This window comes from Pecten maximus, chromosome 1, assembly GCF_902652985.1.
Source record: "Pecten maximus chromosome 1, xPecMax1.1, whole genome shotgun sequence".
Classification (NCBI taxonomy): Eukaryota; Metazoa; Mollusca; class Bivalvia; order Pectinida; family Pectinidae; genus Pecten; species Pecten maximus.
The window spans coordinates 28520227-28537459 of NC_047015.1; the positions used below are offsets into that span (position 1 = coordinate 28520227).

The 17233-nt window shown below is 35.9% G+C and overlaps 1 protein-coding gene across 6 annotated transcripts in view; it reads right to left on the reverse strand.

The window, feature by feature from the left end:
• The window catches only part of LOC117329474 (centrosomal protein of 131 kDa-like), a 28643-nt gene extending 11597 nt beyond the window's left edge, over positions 1 to 17046 (reverse strand). For all 6 annotated transcript variants that reach the window (XR_004533220.1, XR_004533219.1, XR_004533216.1 and 3 more), the window contains exons 1-9: positions 16927 to 17046; positions 15782 to 15931; positions 15064 to 15109; positions 11193 to 11274; positions 10258 to 10366; positions 9010 to 9729; positions 8547 to 8822; positions 2103 to 2301; positions 367 to 560 (exon numbers count right to left, since the gene is read on the reverse strand). Coding sequence is in view for 1 of the 6 variants with exons in the window: in XM_033887433.1 (XP_033743324.1) it covers positions 367 to 560; positions 2103 to 2301; positions 8547 to 8822; positions 9010 to 9729; positions 10258 to 10366; positions 11193 to 11274; positions 15064 to 15109; positions 15782 to 15925 (1770 nt within the window). In the remaining 5 variants the exon portion in view is untranslated. The remainder of the gene's footprint in view (positions 1 to 366; positions 561 to 2102; positions 2302 to 8546; positions 8823 to 9009; positions 9730 to 10257; positions 10367 to 11192; positions 11275 to 15063; positions 15110 to 15781; positions 15932 to 16926) is intronic.
• Positions 17047 to 17233: the final 187 nt, after the last annotated feature.

The following is a 17233-nucleotide window of genomic DNA, read 5'->3' on the forward strand; positions in this document are numbered from 1 at the left end:
ATGTGTCTTTACCTGTAACATTCATGTTTCTTTACCTGTAACAATGCATGTTTCTTTACCTGTAACAATTTATGTGTCTTTACCTGTAACATTTATGTGTCTTTACCTGTAACAATTCATGTGTCTTAACCTGTAACAATTCACGTTTCTTTACCTGTAACAATTCATGTTTCTTTACCTGTAACATTCATGTGTCTTTACCTGTAACAATTCATGTGTCTTTACCTGTAACATTCATGTGTCTTTACCTGTAACAATTCACGTTTCTTTACCTGTAACAATTCATGTTTCTTTACCTGTAACATTTATGTGTCTTTACCTGTAACATTCATGTGTCTTTACCTGTAACAATGCATGTTTCTTTACCTGTTCTACAGCACTGATTCTGTCAGCGACCTGTACTTCATCAAGGAAGGACATGATACTTTTGAGCTTGTCATCACTGAGGTAACCACTGGCAGCACCTCCGTCTCTCGGTCTGTTCAACTCCTGGAGTTTATCAGCAGTCAAATAGGCAACATCCTTCTCACTGGACTGGGCTACTTTCTCCAAGTCATCCACTAAAGAAACAAATATTAATTTATCAGTACAATGAATCTACATTTTCCATGAACAGCACATGAAATTTGATACAACTGAAATCAGAACAAGTTGGAACAGTTTAATGTGTATGGTCATTACTGTAGAAACAGCTATCATGGTTTATATGTATGATCATTACTGTAGAAACAGCTATGATGGTTTATATGTATGGTCATTACTGTAGAAACAGCTATGATGGTTTATATGTATGATCATTACCGTAGAAACAGCTATCATGGTTTATATGTATGGTCATTACCGTAGAAACAGCTATGATGGTTTATATGTATGATCATTACTGTAGAAACAGCTATCATGGTTTATATGTATGATCATTACTGTAGAACAGCTATCATGGTTTATATGTATGATCATTACCGTAGAAACAGCTATGATGGTTTATATGTATGGTCATTACTGTAGAAACAGCTATCATGGTTTATATGTATGATAATTACTGTAGAAACAGCTATGATGGTTTATATGTATGGTCATTACTGTAGAAACAGCTATCATGGTTTATATGTATGATCATTACCGTAGAAACAGCTATTATGGTTTATATGTATGATCATTACTGTAGAAAGAGCTATGGTTGTTTATATGTATGATCATTACGGTAGAAACAGCTATGATGGTTTATATGTATGATAATTACTGTAGAAACAGCTATCATGATTTATATGTATGATCATTACCGTAGAAACAGCTATCATGGTTTATATGTAAGATAATTACCGTAGAAACAGCTATGATGGTTTATATGTATGATCATTACCGTAGAAACAGCTATCATGGTTTATATGTATGGTCATTACTGTAGGAACAGCTATCATTATTTATATGAATGATCATTACTGTAGAAACAGCTATGATGGTTTATATGTATGGTCATTACTGTAGAAACAGCTATCATGGTTTATATGTATGATCATTACTGTAGAAACAGCTACCATGGTTTATATGTATGATCATTACCGTAGAAACAGCTATCATGGTTTATATGTATGGTCATTACTGTAGGAACAGCTATCATTATTTATATGAATGATCATTACTGTAGAAACAGCTATCATGGTTTATATGTATGATAATTACTGTAGAAACAGCTATGATGGTTTATATGTATGGTCATTACTGTAGAAACAGCTATCATGGTTTATATGTATGATCATTACTGTAGAAACGCCATCATGGTTTAGTTTAATGTGTTGTCTACTCATTTGAAAATTAATAATGCTGAGGATGAAAATCTTTTTATAATATCTTGCGATCAATTACTCATTTTTAAGGAATCTGAAAAAGCATGTTTACAGCAAGTAAGCACGAATATTAGCATTTTTCAAGCACTTGTGAGCGAATTCCAGCACTTTTCCAGGACTAACCCCTAATTCCAGTACTTTTCATCATATGTACAAACAATGAATCAAATACATGTATTTCATAGTTGAAAGAAAACTTTTGTGATACATGTGTTTAACCAATCTGGAGCCTACACTGTAATATATTATTACACTTACACCAGGCATTCTTCTTCTCTGGCTTAGGTGTGACCAAATGTTCCTCTTCCTCAAGCTTCTTCAGCGTCTCTAACAGGTCATTGAGTGTGGACTTGTTAGTGACCTCGCTATCAGGCCCTTTATACCCCTGACTCCGCTCAGTCAAGGTGTGGGTATCACTGTTACGGCTGCTGTCCATCTGGTTAACACTACTTGCAGACTACAAAAGAGAATATATCTAGTCATACAACTTACAAGGACAAAAATACATTGATCATTATTCTCCGTTGAAGTTTTAACATTGATACTGAAAACATCCAATGAAGTCCTTCTCTCTCTACTGTTGTAAAATAGAAGTGTTCAGCATTTAATTTGTCAACTTTTTAAATTCTTATATTGTATAGCATTCTATTAACAGCTATTATCAATTAATGATGGCTTTGTCAGTGTATAGTATACCTGCAGTTCTAACTATTGACATAATATTGGTTCCCTTGTGTTGATTTAACCTATATATTTAGTGTAAAGATACCAGTGTTTGCATCATATTTTCCTTATTTTACTCATTAAAGGATTCTCAGGGCAAGATATGGCGGAAGATAACAAGAGATCCCAGAGGGATCTTGGCGCCCACCATTGAATGATCTTTTATAGGTTCCATGTCAGATTGATCTTTTCTCTACTTTTCCCTTCTTCTAAGTCTTACTAATCTGTGTAAATTCAGAAACAGCCCTCTAGATCTAGTACTTTTCAAACAAGGGGAACCTATATATAAAATTTAAGATTTAGCGATAACGGCTGTCTGTCGGCCATGTTGTTTTCCGATTGGTCCCAAAATGCAATACCAGGGACCAAGGGGAACCTACATATGAAATTTGAGAAAGATCCCTTCAGTACCTTCTGTACAATAGAGATAACAAACTTCAATTTTCAAAATACAAGATGGCTGCCTGTCAGCCAGGTTGTTTTCTGACTGGTCTCAAAATCCAATATGTATAACTAGACACAGAGGGCAACCTACAAATGAAATTCAGAAAGATCCTTTCAGCAATTTCTGATAAATAGCGATAACAATCTTCAATTGTCAAAATCCAAGATGGCTGCCTGTCGGCCATGTTGTTTTTCGATTGGTCTCAAAATGCAATATGCATAACTACGCACTGAGGGAAACCTACATATGAAATTTGAGAAAGATCCCTTCAGTACTTTCTGAGAAATAGCGATAACAAACTTCAATTGTCAAAATCCAAGATGGCTGCCTGTCGGCCATGTTGTTTTCTGACTGGTCTCAAAATCCAATATGTATAACTAGACACAGAGGGCAACCTACAAATGAAATTCAGAAAGAACCTTTCAGCAATTTCTGATAAATAGCGATAACAATCTTCAATTGTCAAAATCCAAGATGGCTGCCTGTCGGCCATGTTGTTTTTCGATTGGTCTCAAAATGCAATATGCATAACTACGCACTGAGGGAAACCTACATATGAAATTTGAGAAAGATCCCTTCAGTACTTTCTGAGAAATAGCGATAACAAACTTCAATTGTCAAAATCCAAGATGACTGCCTGTCGGCCATGTTGTTTTCCGAATAGTCTCAAAATGCAATATGCATAACTAAGCACAGAGGGGAACCTACATATGAAATTTCGGAAAGATCCCTTCAGTACTTTCTGAGAAATAGCGATAACAAACTTCAATTGTCAAAATCCAAGATGGCTGCCTGTCGGCCATGTTGTTTTCTGATTGGTCTCAAAATGCAATATGCATAACTAGGCACCGAGGGAAACCTACATATGAAATTTGAGAAAGATCCCTTCATAAGTATCTGAGAAATAGCGATAACAAACTTCAATTGTCAAAATCCAAGATGGCTGCCTGTCGGCCATGTTGTTTTCCAATTGGTCTCAAAACGCAATATGCATAACTAGGCACCAAGGGGAACCTTTATATGAAATTTCAGAAAGATCCCTTCATAAGTTTCTGAGAAATAGCAATAACAAACTTCAATTGTCAAAATCCAAGATGGCTGCCTGTCGGCCATGTTGTTGTCCGATTGGTCTCAAAATGCAATATGCATAACTAGGCACCAAGGGGAATCTACATATGAAATTTTAGAAAGATCCCTTCAGTACTTTCTCAGAAATAGCGATAACAAACTTCAATTGTCAAAATCCAAGATGGCTGCCTGTCGGCCATGTTGTTTTCCGATTGGTCTCAAAATGCAATATGCATAACTAGGCACCAAGGGGAATCTACATATGAAATTTGAGAAAGATCCCTTCAGTACTTTCTCAGAAATAGCGATAACAAACTTCAATTGTCAAAATCCAAGATGGCTGCCTGTCGGCCATGTTGTTTTCCGATTGGTCTCAAAATGCAATATGCATATTTAGGCACCAAGGGGAACCTACATATGAAATTTGAGAAAGATCCCTTCAGTACTTTCTCAGAAATAGCGATAACAAACTTCAATTATCAAAATCCAAGATGGCTGCCTGTCGGCCATGTTGTTTTCCGATTGGTCTCAAAATGCAATATGCATAACTAGGCACCAGGGGGAGTCTACATATGAAATTTGAGAAAGATCCCTTCAGTACTTTCTCAGAAATAGCGATAACAAACTTCAATTATCAAAATCCAAGATGGCTGCCTGTTGGCCATGTTGTTTTCTGATTGGTCTCAAAATGCAATATGCATAACTAGGCACCAAGGGAAGCCCACATATGAAATTTGAGAAAGATCCCTTCAGTACTTTCTCAGAAATAGCGATAACAAACTTCAATTATCAAAATCCAAGATGGCTGCCTGTCGGCCATGTTGTTTTCCGATTGGTCTCAAAATGCAATATGCATAACTAGGCACCAAGGGAAGCCTACATATGAAATTTGAGAAAGATCCCTTCAGTACTTTCTCAGAAATAGCGATAACAAACTTCAATTGTCAAAATCCAAGATGGCTGCCTGTCGGCCATGTTGTTTTCCGATTGGTCTCAAAATGCAATATGCATAACTAGGCACCAAGGGGAACCCACATATGAAATTTGGGAAAGATCCCTTCAGTACTCTCTGAGGATTAGCGATAACAAGAATTGTTTACGGACGGACGGACGGACCACGGACCACGGACGCAGGGCGATTTGAATAGCCCACCATCTGATGATGGTGGGCTAACAAAACAAAACAATTTTTCCTCGTTTAACATTAAATTTTTTTTTTCTTATAATTTTTTTTTATTTTCCAAACATATATATCATCATCAACAATCAATAATTGTAATATATCATCCTTCACACTACCATCACCATTTAACAATCATCATTATTAGATATTTTTTTAATAAAACATACATAACCAGAGGGATCTTGGCGCCCACCATTGAATGATCTTCATAGGTTCCATGTCAGATTGATCTTTTCTCTACTTTTCCCTTCATTTTACTAATCTGTGCAAATTGAGACATCCCTCCAGTACTTTTCAAACAAGGGAATCCTAGCTATATAAGAAATTTGAGATTTAACGATAATGGCTGTTTGTTTGCCAGGTTGTTTTCAGGACAGACTGGTCCAAAAATGCAATACAAGGGACCAAGGGGAACCTACTTATGAAATTTGAGAAAGATCCATTCAGTACTTTGAGAAATAGAGATAACAAACTTCAATTGTTAAAATCCAAGATGGCGGTCTGTCGGCCATGTTGTTTTCTGATTGGTCTCAAAACGCAATATGCATAACTAGGCACCAAGGGCAACCTACGTATGAAATTTCAGAAAGATCCATTCAGTACTTTCTCAGAAATAGTGATAACAAACTTAAATTGTCAAAATCCATGATGGCTGCCTGTCGGCCATGTTGTTATCCGATTGGTCTCAAAACGCAATATGCATAACTAGGCACCAAGGGAAACTTACATATGCAATTTGAGAAAGATCCATTCAGTACATTCTCAGAAATAGCGATAACAAACTTCAATTGTCAAAATCCAAGATGGCTGCCTGTCGGCCATGTTGTTTTCGGATTGGTCTCAAAACGCAATATGCATAACTAGGCACCAAGGGAAACCTACATATGAAATTTCAGAAAGATCCATTCAGTACTTTCTCAGAAATAGTAGTAACAAACTTCAATTGTCAAAATCCAAGATGGCTGCCTGTCGGCCTTGTTGTTTTCCGATTGGTCTCAAATCGCAATATGCATAACTAGGCACCAAGGGGAACCTACATATGAAATTTGAGAAAGATCCCTTCAGTACTTTCTCAGAAATAGCGATAACAATCTTCAATTGTCAAAATCCAAGATGGCTGCCTGTCGGCCATTTTGTTTTCCGATTGGTCTCAAATCGCAATATGCATAACTAGGCACCAAGGGGAACCTACATATGAAATTTGAGAAAGATCCCTTCAGTACTTTCTCAGAAATAGCGATAACAAACTTCAATTGTCAAAATCCAAGATGGCTGCCTGTCGGCCATGTTGTTATCCGATAGGTCTCAAAACGCAATATGCATAACTAGGCACCAAGGGGAACCTTCATATGAAATTTGAGAAAGATCCATTCAGTACTTTCTCAGAAATAGCGATAACAAACTTCAATTGTCAAAATCCAGGATGGCTGCCTGTCGGCCATGTTGTTATCCGATTGGTCTCAAAACGCAATATGCATAACTAGGCACCAAGGGGAACCTTCATATTAAATTTGAGAAAGATCCCTTCAGTACTTTCTCAGAAATAGCGATAACAAACTTCAATTGTCAAAATCCAAGATGGCTGCCTGTCGGCCATGTTGTTATCCGATTGGTCTCAAAACGCAATATGCATAACTAAGTACCAAGGGGAACCTTCATGTGAAATTTGAGAAAAATCCCTTCAGTACTTTCTCAGAAATAGCGATAACAAACTTCAATTGTCAAAATCCAAGATGGCAGCCTGTCGGCCATTTTGTTTTCTGATTGGTCTCAAAACGCAATATGCATAACTAGGCACCAAGGGGAACCTACATATGAAATTTGAGAAAGATCCCTTCAGTACTTTCTGAGAAATAGCGATAACAAGAATTGTTTACGGACGGAGGGACGGAGGGACGGACGGACGGAGGGACGGACGGACGGACGGACCACGGACCACGGACGCAGGGCGATTTGAACAGCCCACCATCTGATGATGGTGGGCTAAAAATACTAACTATGCTTTATACTTAAGATTCAGGAGCAGATTCTATCAGTCAATATGATACTTAATGTTTATGTCAGCTATAAGTTTCATTGGCATCAATTCAAAATAGTTAATAATATCGTTCTGACATGAAATTTTAACCAAGGGCAATTCCTCTGTAAATATGGGGTTTTGAGCCCTATATCAAGTATGCTGTACATTGTCTTAGCGTAACTGATATCCACAGCAAGTTTCGTGATCCTTTCTTAACTGTGAGCAAAGTTATGCTTCAGACACGCAACAAAGGGCAATAAATCTGTGAACAAGCATACTGAGTACTGCTTTACCATATCTATCCCCTACCATGCTAGCTATAACGGTTATTTACAAGGGTGTGAAATTTGATGAAATTCGTTAAAGAAATGAAGCAGCTACAGTGGTGACACTGAATATTCCAAATTAAGTAAGTGACCTTAACCTTCAATAAACAACCTTGAAACTCAAGCTTGTCCGAGATATTGCCTGTGTGAAGTTTGATCAAAACCCCTGAAGGAATGAAGACGCTAAAGCACCGAAAAGGATTTGATCGTGACCTTGACCCAACAAACCTGAAACTTGATCTTGTCTTAGATATCATGGTCCTTTATAATTGTGTGAAGTTTGATAAAAAAAAATGCATCAAAGAATGAAGCCGCTAGGGTGCTGACAAAGCATTTTCTAAAACTAGTAACATGACCTTGACCTTGCAACCCTGAAATTAAACTTCTCTAGAGAAATTATGGTTCTTTAAAACTGTGTAAGTTTGATCAAAATCTCTCAAGGAATGAAGCTGCTAGAGTGTTGACAAACTTTGATGTTACATACATTGTACAAGAGGGACCAAGAGGAAAACTGTAGCCACTGGTAGGGGACTAACAAGGGCTTACAGGCCATGAATTTGGTACACTTCACATTATCTTATAATGACCAATGTATACACAAAATTACATTATCCTAGTTTAAATGCAATAAATGTTATGCTCCAGAAACTCAATTTTAACAAATGGCAATAATTCTGTAAATAAGGGGATGTAGGTCTTGAATCTAGTACATCGCCTTTGTGTAACTAATGTACACACCAAGTTCAATGATCTTGTTCAAATGTGGGGAAAGTTATGCTTCAGACATGAAAACGACAGAAGTAAAGACTGATGGATTGACAAAGCACCAACTATATGCTCCCACAAACATTTTCAAGAAGCAAAGTAATAACAAACACAAACTACTGAAAAAAAAGAAACTTACAATGATTATAACTATCCTATACTTGTCACATACCTCAATAAATTCTTCACTCCCTTCTTGAGAGCGTGCTGACATAGTTTTCACATCTGATATTGCAGACCTTGCAGACTTTCCATTTGCCTGTGCATCTCGATCTACATTATTGTCTTTCAGTGTATTACCAAAACTTTTTGTAGGAGATTTCTTTCTTCCAATATTGGCCTTTGCAGGTGTCTTTGTAATTTTGCCACTTGCTTGTAAATATGATATTTCTGCCTCTGCTTTCTGTTTCACTTCATCTCTCTTTTCTTCCCTCTTCTTTTGTAATTCCTAAACAAACAATTTAGAATCATAGTTCTAGTATTAATATTCCAACGATCATCATGTTTACCAAAAGACTTTCAGTTACACTACATAAACTGTGGCAGAGCTTTAAAATTCACCTAAGACATACAATAATTGTAGAAACAAGCAGTACAAACCAGGACAACAATACCTAATCATTTTAACATTTTACCTGAATTGCCTGCTGCCGTGCCTGTTTTGCTTTGTCATCCCTAATCTTCCTTCTTTCCTCAATTTTCCTATCTTCTTCATCCAGAAAGTCCAGATCTAATTTGTGTTCTTCAATGTCTTTTTTCTTCTTCCCTAAAAGTCTTTTGATCGCTGCTTCTCCCGCCATTTGCACAGCCTCATTCCTTTTCCTCCTTACACAAATTTTGCGGTACCACCTTTGTATTTTGATTGCTGCAGATGTCAATGTTTGTACATACTCCTCTGTTGAACTTACAAATCTATGATTGGCTAAGCCTTCCTTAACCTGATTCACTGGTGTTTTGTGCTTTATGTTCTGATAGGAATTCTCTATACTTGACAAAGAAGCTTTTGTCCTTGGTGATTTCACAGATGTAACCATATTGTTTGCTATACCATTTACTCCATTCATATGATTGACAGCAGAATCAGTGGTATTCACACGAGATGGTCTTGTTTTCTCCTTAGGCTTTTTGTTCTTAAAACTATCAGATTTTGCTGCATGAGACTTACGCTGAAGTGACTGTATTTTATTCAGACTTGATGACAGTATACCGCCATCATCTGAGTCTGAGCTACTGTGAATACTACTCGGCTGAAAGAAGTTCTGTTGCATGGTAGGTGACAAGAGACCACTGCCACCATTGTTGACCCTCTGGGTGGAGTTGGTACTTCTCTGGCTATCTAGCTCACCCTTATGAGGCTATACAAAACAAAAAATAAAATGGTATTATAATCAGGGCTTTTTCTCACTGGTTTGGGATGTGGCCTTTTTGTCTCATGTTGGGAAGAAAATTGGTGAATTGGAACGATTTCTTCAGTAAACTGCAAATTTTGGGCATTTGGCTTTAAAATGAAATAATTCCAATTGGGAATGGGGCCCATTAATGGCCCCAAGAAGCCCTCAGAAAAAGCCCTGATTCCATATTTGTTGCCATTGAAAATGGCATGAATATAAATACACAGTGAATATTTATACATACAAATAGAATTGTTTACAGCCGAATATTTATATACAAGGCATGTGTGCACGATATTTAGGTCTGAGTGGTACTAACCAGGAAATATTAAACCAGTGAAAATTTACAACTATAAGGTACTTTTAAATGTTGCTATAACAGAATGCTGCACTATGACATAAGAGCTCTTGGCCAGGTGAGCTTCTCTATCTGTAAATCAATTAAGTGTCTTCATCTTACTATAATGTCTCTTTTGTAAATATGAAACTTACTGCTTCTTGCCAGAGAACTTTGACTGCATTTGGTGAAGGCTGCTTTTGCTTTGATGCTGATTTTATCTTGGGCTGCATGGATGTCTCAAACAGAGCCAAGAAATCCTCCCTTGAAAAAGTTAAAGAAGGGAAAGTGTGAAATACATGATTGAGAGTGTAAAAATATCAACAAAATTTAAATAACAAGAGGCCAAGAGGGACAACTATCATCTGGACATTTAACCAATCATTACAGAAGAGTATTGTCAAAAGTAATATTGCAAGATTTACTTTAAGGGTGTGATAACTAATCCTGATAGCATGACAATAAATATACAAAATAAATGTACATGGTTACTGTATAGCACAAGTCTAAATTTTAACCTAAAGACAAGTTCTAATCTAATGGATTACATGTATCATCATCATTCATGAGTATCTATCTCTTTATATTTTGTATATCTATCCATACAGGTTGAGGATCTCGGCCATTTATGTGTTATGACCCATAGATACATGTATTAATTCTCTTCATCATTATACACTTATTGGAGAACCGAGATCCCAACAATTTCCGTGTTATTACCCAGGGACCAAGTTCCTGAGAGTTGAGGAGAAGCGAGAGATCTCTCCTGATGTACATCCCTATTTGTACCTTACTACCACACAATTCTAAGGCTGTAATCATATACTGGATTTAATCTACAGGGTTAAGATCAGAACCAAGACAAAAGTATGATTGTACTCATATCTTCATGGCCAGCATCTGTGACTATGAACTGTGATAAAAAGTATGCAAATAATTATTGAGACAAGATCTCAAAACTTTTACAATGGTCATTCTGGTCCTTGTACAGTAGTAGTGATTATGACAGTATTAACTCTTTTACGAAAACGGAAACATGTTTTCAACATAAATCACTATATTCATGTCTAATTCAATCCAGAAGACATACCCTGGTGACTTGCCCTTCTTGCTGCTGGCTCTACTCACTGCAGACACAGCACTCTTTTGACTTCTGTCACTCAAGTTGGGTGCTGCAATAAATGTGAAAAGAATGCACACCTTATACTAAATATAAAGTATAAGAATTTTGAGTTTACAGACTTTTTCTCCAATTCTATCATAAACAAGAGATCCCAGAGTGATCTTGGCACCCACCCTTGAATGATCTTTTTCAATCGGATGAAAGACTGATCTTTTCTCTACTTTTTTCTTCTTTCCCCCTCCTTGATCATATGGGAAACCTGCATATGAAGTCTTAGAAAGATCTAAAACAAACTTTCATGTATGCCTTATGGAAAGAGATATAACATTCAGAACACTATTTTAGGAGGAAACAAAAAGAATATCTGATGAGTAGGTTTAGTCATATATATATATTTTATGAGGACCTGCAAGCATTTTGCGTACGGCAAGAATGACATGTGTCACATTAAGCGTCGTTCGAGTTATCACCCCTTATAATCAGAAGACATGGCGGCTCAGGTAAAAAGTCTATTGTCAAACTATGGCAACCGTCCGCAATAATGTTTTGGAAATGGTCCTAAAATAAAGTATGCACAACTAGGGACCAAGGGGAAGCTATAAATGTTATTTCAGAAAGATCCCTTTAGTACATTCTGAAAAATGTTGTTAACAAACTTCAAGTGTCAATATTCAAGATGGTTGCCTGCCGGCAAAGTTGTTTTATTTTTCCCCAAATAGAATGTGCACAATTAGGGATCACCGGGAACCTACAGATGAAATTTTAGAAAGATTTTTCTATTTCTGAGAAATAGCAATAATAAACTACAAATGTCGAAATCCATGATGGCTGTCGGTCAACCATATTGTTTTTTTATCAGACCCAAAATAGAATATGCACAACTACGGACCAAGGGGAACATGCATAATGAATTCCAGAAAGATTCTTTCATTGTTTTTTGAGAAATAGTGGTTAAAATCTTCAATTGTCAAAATCCAAGATGGCTGCCTGTTAGCCATGTTGCTTTTCAATCGTTTCCAAAATGGAATATGAACAGCTAGGTACCAAAGGGAACCTATATAAAAAAAATTCAGAAAGATTCCTTCAGCACTTTCTGATAAATAGCAGTAACAATCTTCAATTGTCAAAATCCAAGAAGGCCACCTTTCGGCCATGTTGCTTTTCAATCGTTTTCAGAATGGTATAAGTGTGACATGCGACTATGGGGAACATATGTATCAAATTTCAGAAAGATTGGCAATTTTCAGTACTTACTGAGAAATAGCTATAGGAGCAACAAACTTCAAATGTCAAAATTCAAGCTGGCCACCTGTCAGCCATGTTATTTTCTGATTAGTCATGAAATGCAGGGCCCGGCAAAAGCACTCGTCCGCTCGTCCTGACGAGTGGATTTTCCCGACGAACGAGTGGTTTTAATTGCCAACTAGTCCGTCGGACGAGTAGAATTTTTCTATGTTATTTCAGCTGTCGTTAATAAAATTGCTTAAAATTTGATGCATTGTTAGTTATGTATTCTTTATTGTGCCATTATTACGAAAAATAGTAAAATTTCTGCATGATAGCAGGTAAGTAGGCCTATCTTCGTCTGTAGATCGGAAGTCATGTACGATGACCGATAACCTCTGAGTGTTCCGGGTGACATGTAAGTATAATGAGTGTTGTCCGAGGATGTCTGCATAAAAATGGCTCAGCGAAAATTGGATTGTTATTTTTATTGTCAGTCAACGTAAAAAAAACAGGATGACAGTTGTGTTGAGACGACCCATTCAAATGTAAACGGTAACCATTATGATCTCTAACAAATAATTGATGAAGTCATTGCTATATTTTATACTGGTTCATCGAAAACTTTCTCACAATTTCTCGCGTAATGTGACCTATTTTCCCGATGTTTACATTAGCTACATTCCTGTATTAGTTGAATCATCGGTCTTTCAATCGATGGATTAAAACTTTACTAACGTAATGAACATTATAAGATCAAGCGTAAACGTATTGAATACAATTAGTAAACAGCCATGTGAAAAATGAGAATGTTGTATAGCAGATAATTCTGAAATTTTCTGGACAAGTGAATTCTTTGTTCGGAAGAGTACTTTTATTCAGGCCACTAGTCCGATGGACGAGTGCTTTTGAAAGTTTTTCCTGGGCCCTGAAATGAAATATGCACACCTAGAGATCAGGAGGAACCTACAGATGAAATTTCAGATAGATCCCATGAAGTTTTTCCAGAGATATAGCAATAATAATCTTCAAATGTCAAAATCCAAGATGGTCACCTGTCAGCCATGTTGATTTCTGATCAGTCCCATAATGGAATATGCAAACTAAGGACCAAGGGGAACACACATAAGAAATTTCAGAAAGATCCCTTTATCACTTTCTGATAGAGCTGTCATTTATATGAGTTTGGTGTATCGATATCATATATCAAAAGAAAAATATCGCGATATATCGATACAAGTAGAAACATTGATGGTGTTGAGACGAGAATGTCCAATAAACTTTATCATTCAAGAAAAAGGCTTTCTAGTTGTTTTTGACAAATTAACATACTACCAATGTAAAGTAATTCACCTATAACAGTACACTGTTATCAAGTTTCCTCAAACTAAACCATGCATGGTGCAAACTGCAAAAGTTTCCTTCCGCCATGCTTATTTTATTGATAATGTGTTTTTGAGACTACAGGGGAATAATAACTGTTATATGTTTGTAAGATTGTTTTTATTCATTGTTGGCCTATGTTTGCAAGATTGAATCATTTTTTACAGCAGTTAAGAAGCCTAACAATGTGAAAATAAATGAAAGGGATTCTTTTAGAAATCCAGAGAGTGATTGTTTTGTGTATTACATAATACAGTCGTAGGCAAAATGGCTGCCCTCAACTATCGAGACCAGGCAAGAGCAGGAAGACAATCCAGTAAAATAACAATTTTATCATCATATACTGTACCAGTTTTTGCAACAGTTGTCTACCTTTATATCAATTCTCTGAAAAAAGAATCTATATCGTATCAGAAGATGAGAATCAACAATACATTGATATCGTTTGTAAAGATGACAGCTCTACTTTCTGAGAAATAGCGATAGAAAGAATTGTTTACAGTGGGATGGACACCGGAATATGGACGCAAGGCGATTTGAATAGCCAATCATCTGATGATAGTGGGCTAAAAACTACTTACTTATTGTAAGTAAGCAAACATGATAATATAATGACTCCACGGTAGCAGACCACAGAAAGATTGCCTAGCTATGGGTGATTTTTTTGTTAAGCAAATAACTCCTGTATTATGATTTGCATAAAAAAGGGGGGAAATTTTTACACTATAATTGCTAAATTCATTATGAAGTAGTACATACAGGCTTCACATTTGTTAAAACTAAAATAAATAAATTTTCCGGATTTTTCCGAAAGTGTGTTTACACATGGAAATATAGTTTTGCCTACAGCTAAAAATGATTGCTCATAATCAGGGTAAGATTGCGGGAAAACTTAATGTACAACATATGTCAAAACAAGATTAAGTTTGTCTTTTGGATAGAGATATTTAACTTCTAAAAGGTATCAGAAAAAAAACTGTGTAGAGAATTGTGTCATGTTGGGTCAAATATCATGATATTTTGCAATTTTTAAGTTGTCACCATGGTATTCACAGGTCAGAAAAACATAGAAAAATAAGTTTACTTATCCTTCAGAGCTGTATTAAAATTACAAATTTTGTATAGATTACAAATATATATACTTTATTATAGGTAATATGTAGGGTTAACCAGGAATGTTTACATATCTAAAACATGTGCCTTATATATATTATATGTATGAAATATTTACCATCTCCAGAATTTTTCTTCGGATGTGTACTACTCCGTGATGTCTCCTGGAAGACAAAAACATTTGTTTTAAAATGGTTTATATTCCTTGAAAACTTAAAATATCAATATAAAATTACCAGGTAAACATCTTAAACACAGCACATAATTAAATATTAAAAACTCCAGCATGGTGATAAATTGGCACACCCACATTATTTGCCAAATAAGCAGCATATGCATTGTTTAAGCTTTGCCTTATGCAGCAAGTGATGCCCGATCCTTTCATATTCGCAATAAAATTTTCAGAAATTAAATTATATGGAAGCTGATCAGCAAAATCATAATTTAGCACAATGCTTCTAGTGCAAAAAAGTGCTCTGCTAAAATAGTATGAATGTTTAGGGTACTGAATCCCCTTTTATTGATCACCTGGTGATTAAGTTCATCAACTTAATTTCTTGCACCAAAACTCATTTGTCATAAATTTTCCTTCAGCCCATTTTGCGTTTTTTGGGTCTCCTCCCTTTTTATCATCACTGACGAGTCCTAGAAGCATTAAACAGCTGTATGGTGCAGTTTACTCAATCTTGGCTCTATTGTATCTATCTCTCATTTTATTTCACAGGTGCTAACATCTTGTGTGTTTTTGTACAACCCATAATACATGTACTTTAAAACTCCAAAACACAAATTAGGAAGATGTACTGGCATGAGAATATGCATATTTCTTAACATACCTTGTTTGGTCCCTTTTTATCACCAGGAAGATTGGACTGCCTGCTAGATGAGGACTTTCTGATGGAGGATATTTGTGAGCCAGTGAGGCTAAGATTCACATCTTCTCCACGAGCCTTACTTCTACTACTGCTCCGTGCAGACATTTTTATCTAGTGTAATGAAAAATTTGAAAACTTGTTTAACTGCAATGAAAAATAAACCATATATAATTAAAAGCTTACATTACATTAACAGTAGTACCTGTGCTAAAGAATTATAACCAATAAGCCTTCTTTAAGTTCAGTACGTGATTAAAGCCATCCTTACTTTAACTTGTAGTTTACTTGTTGACCGCTGGGTTAATCGCAGGATAAATACCTAAGGTAGAGTAAATGGTAGAGAAAAATATCATTCTAGTTTGAGGATGGATGTAAAGAGAACCAGGCAAATATAGTACAAAACTAATGAATTCTATTCCATGTGATAAGACAATTACTTGATATAAAGTGAATAATCTTTTGCATTCTTGGTCAAAGATTAAAATGTGTAAAACTCTTTTCTACCTTATTGTAATATTGAAGATGACCATGTATATATATTGCAATAAAACCACTTTTGCAGCTTCCAATCTCAACTCCCTTTTTAAAAGTATGAATTGTGTCTTCTTTTTATATACCAGGTAATTGTAAACATTTATTTACAACTTTTTTTCTGTGTTCAACAAGCCTAATCTCTTAAATGTTAAGAAATGCATTCTTGCATGTACCCCGAGAGGAATCGTTCCCAGTCACAGCTCTGCCATACAGACCCAACGCAGAATGATCTATCATAACACTAATGTTACAGTGCAGTAATGTTCAATCCTTTTTTTCCACATTTTACAGGGGCATTTCATTCATGTCCAGTCTACTAAAATTCTATCCGTGTTAACGTACTCCTCATGAGCGAAATATGTATAGTTTCCCTCGAGTGTAATGTACGAGACAGGGTATGATTATTTGTTTTATCATAATCGGCCTTACAGTTACACAGCCTACAGTAAGTTTTACATGACATGGGGAAAGAGTACTAACGTTGGAATCTGGTGACAGGACATGCTGAGTATCATGAATATGCGAAGAGCGTGCATTAAGATAATATTCGCACGCGATCAATGCCAAATTACCTTTCAAATTCTATTGAAAAGACATATATAACACACAACTACACATTATGTCAGTCATCCAAAGGAATCTTGTCAAGTTTGTCGGAAATAGGTCTACTTGTTGTAAACAACACATGCGTAAACCATACTTATCCCAGGATACATTGTAATAAAACTTCCATAAGTAGTTCTGGAGAAATTATTGAGCAACAGTATAAATAGATTATAAAAATATAATAAAAGTTACATCATTCATTTCAAAATAAGAAAACCTTTTTGCGATTTTTCACATCAGCTATTTGCTTAACACGATTCGATAAACGTTATC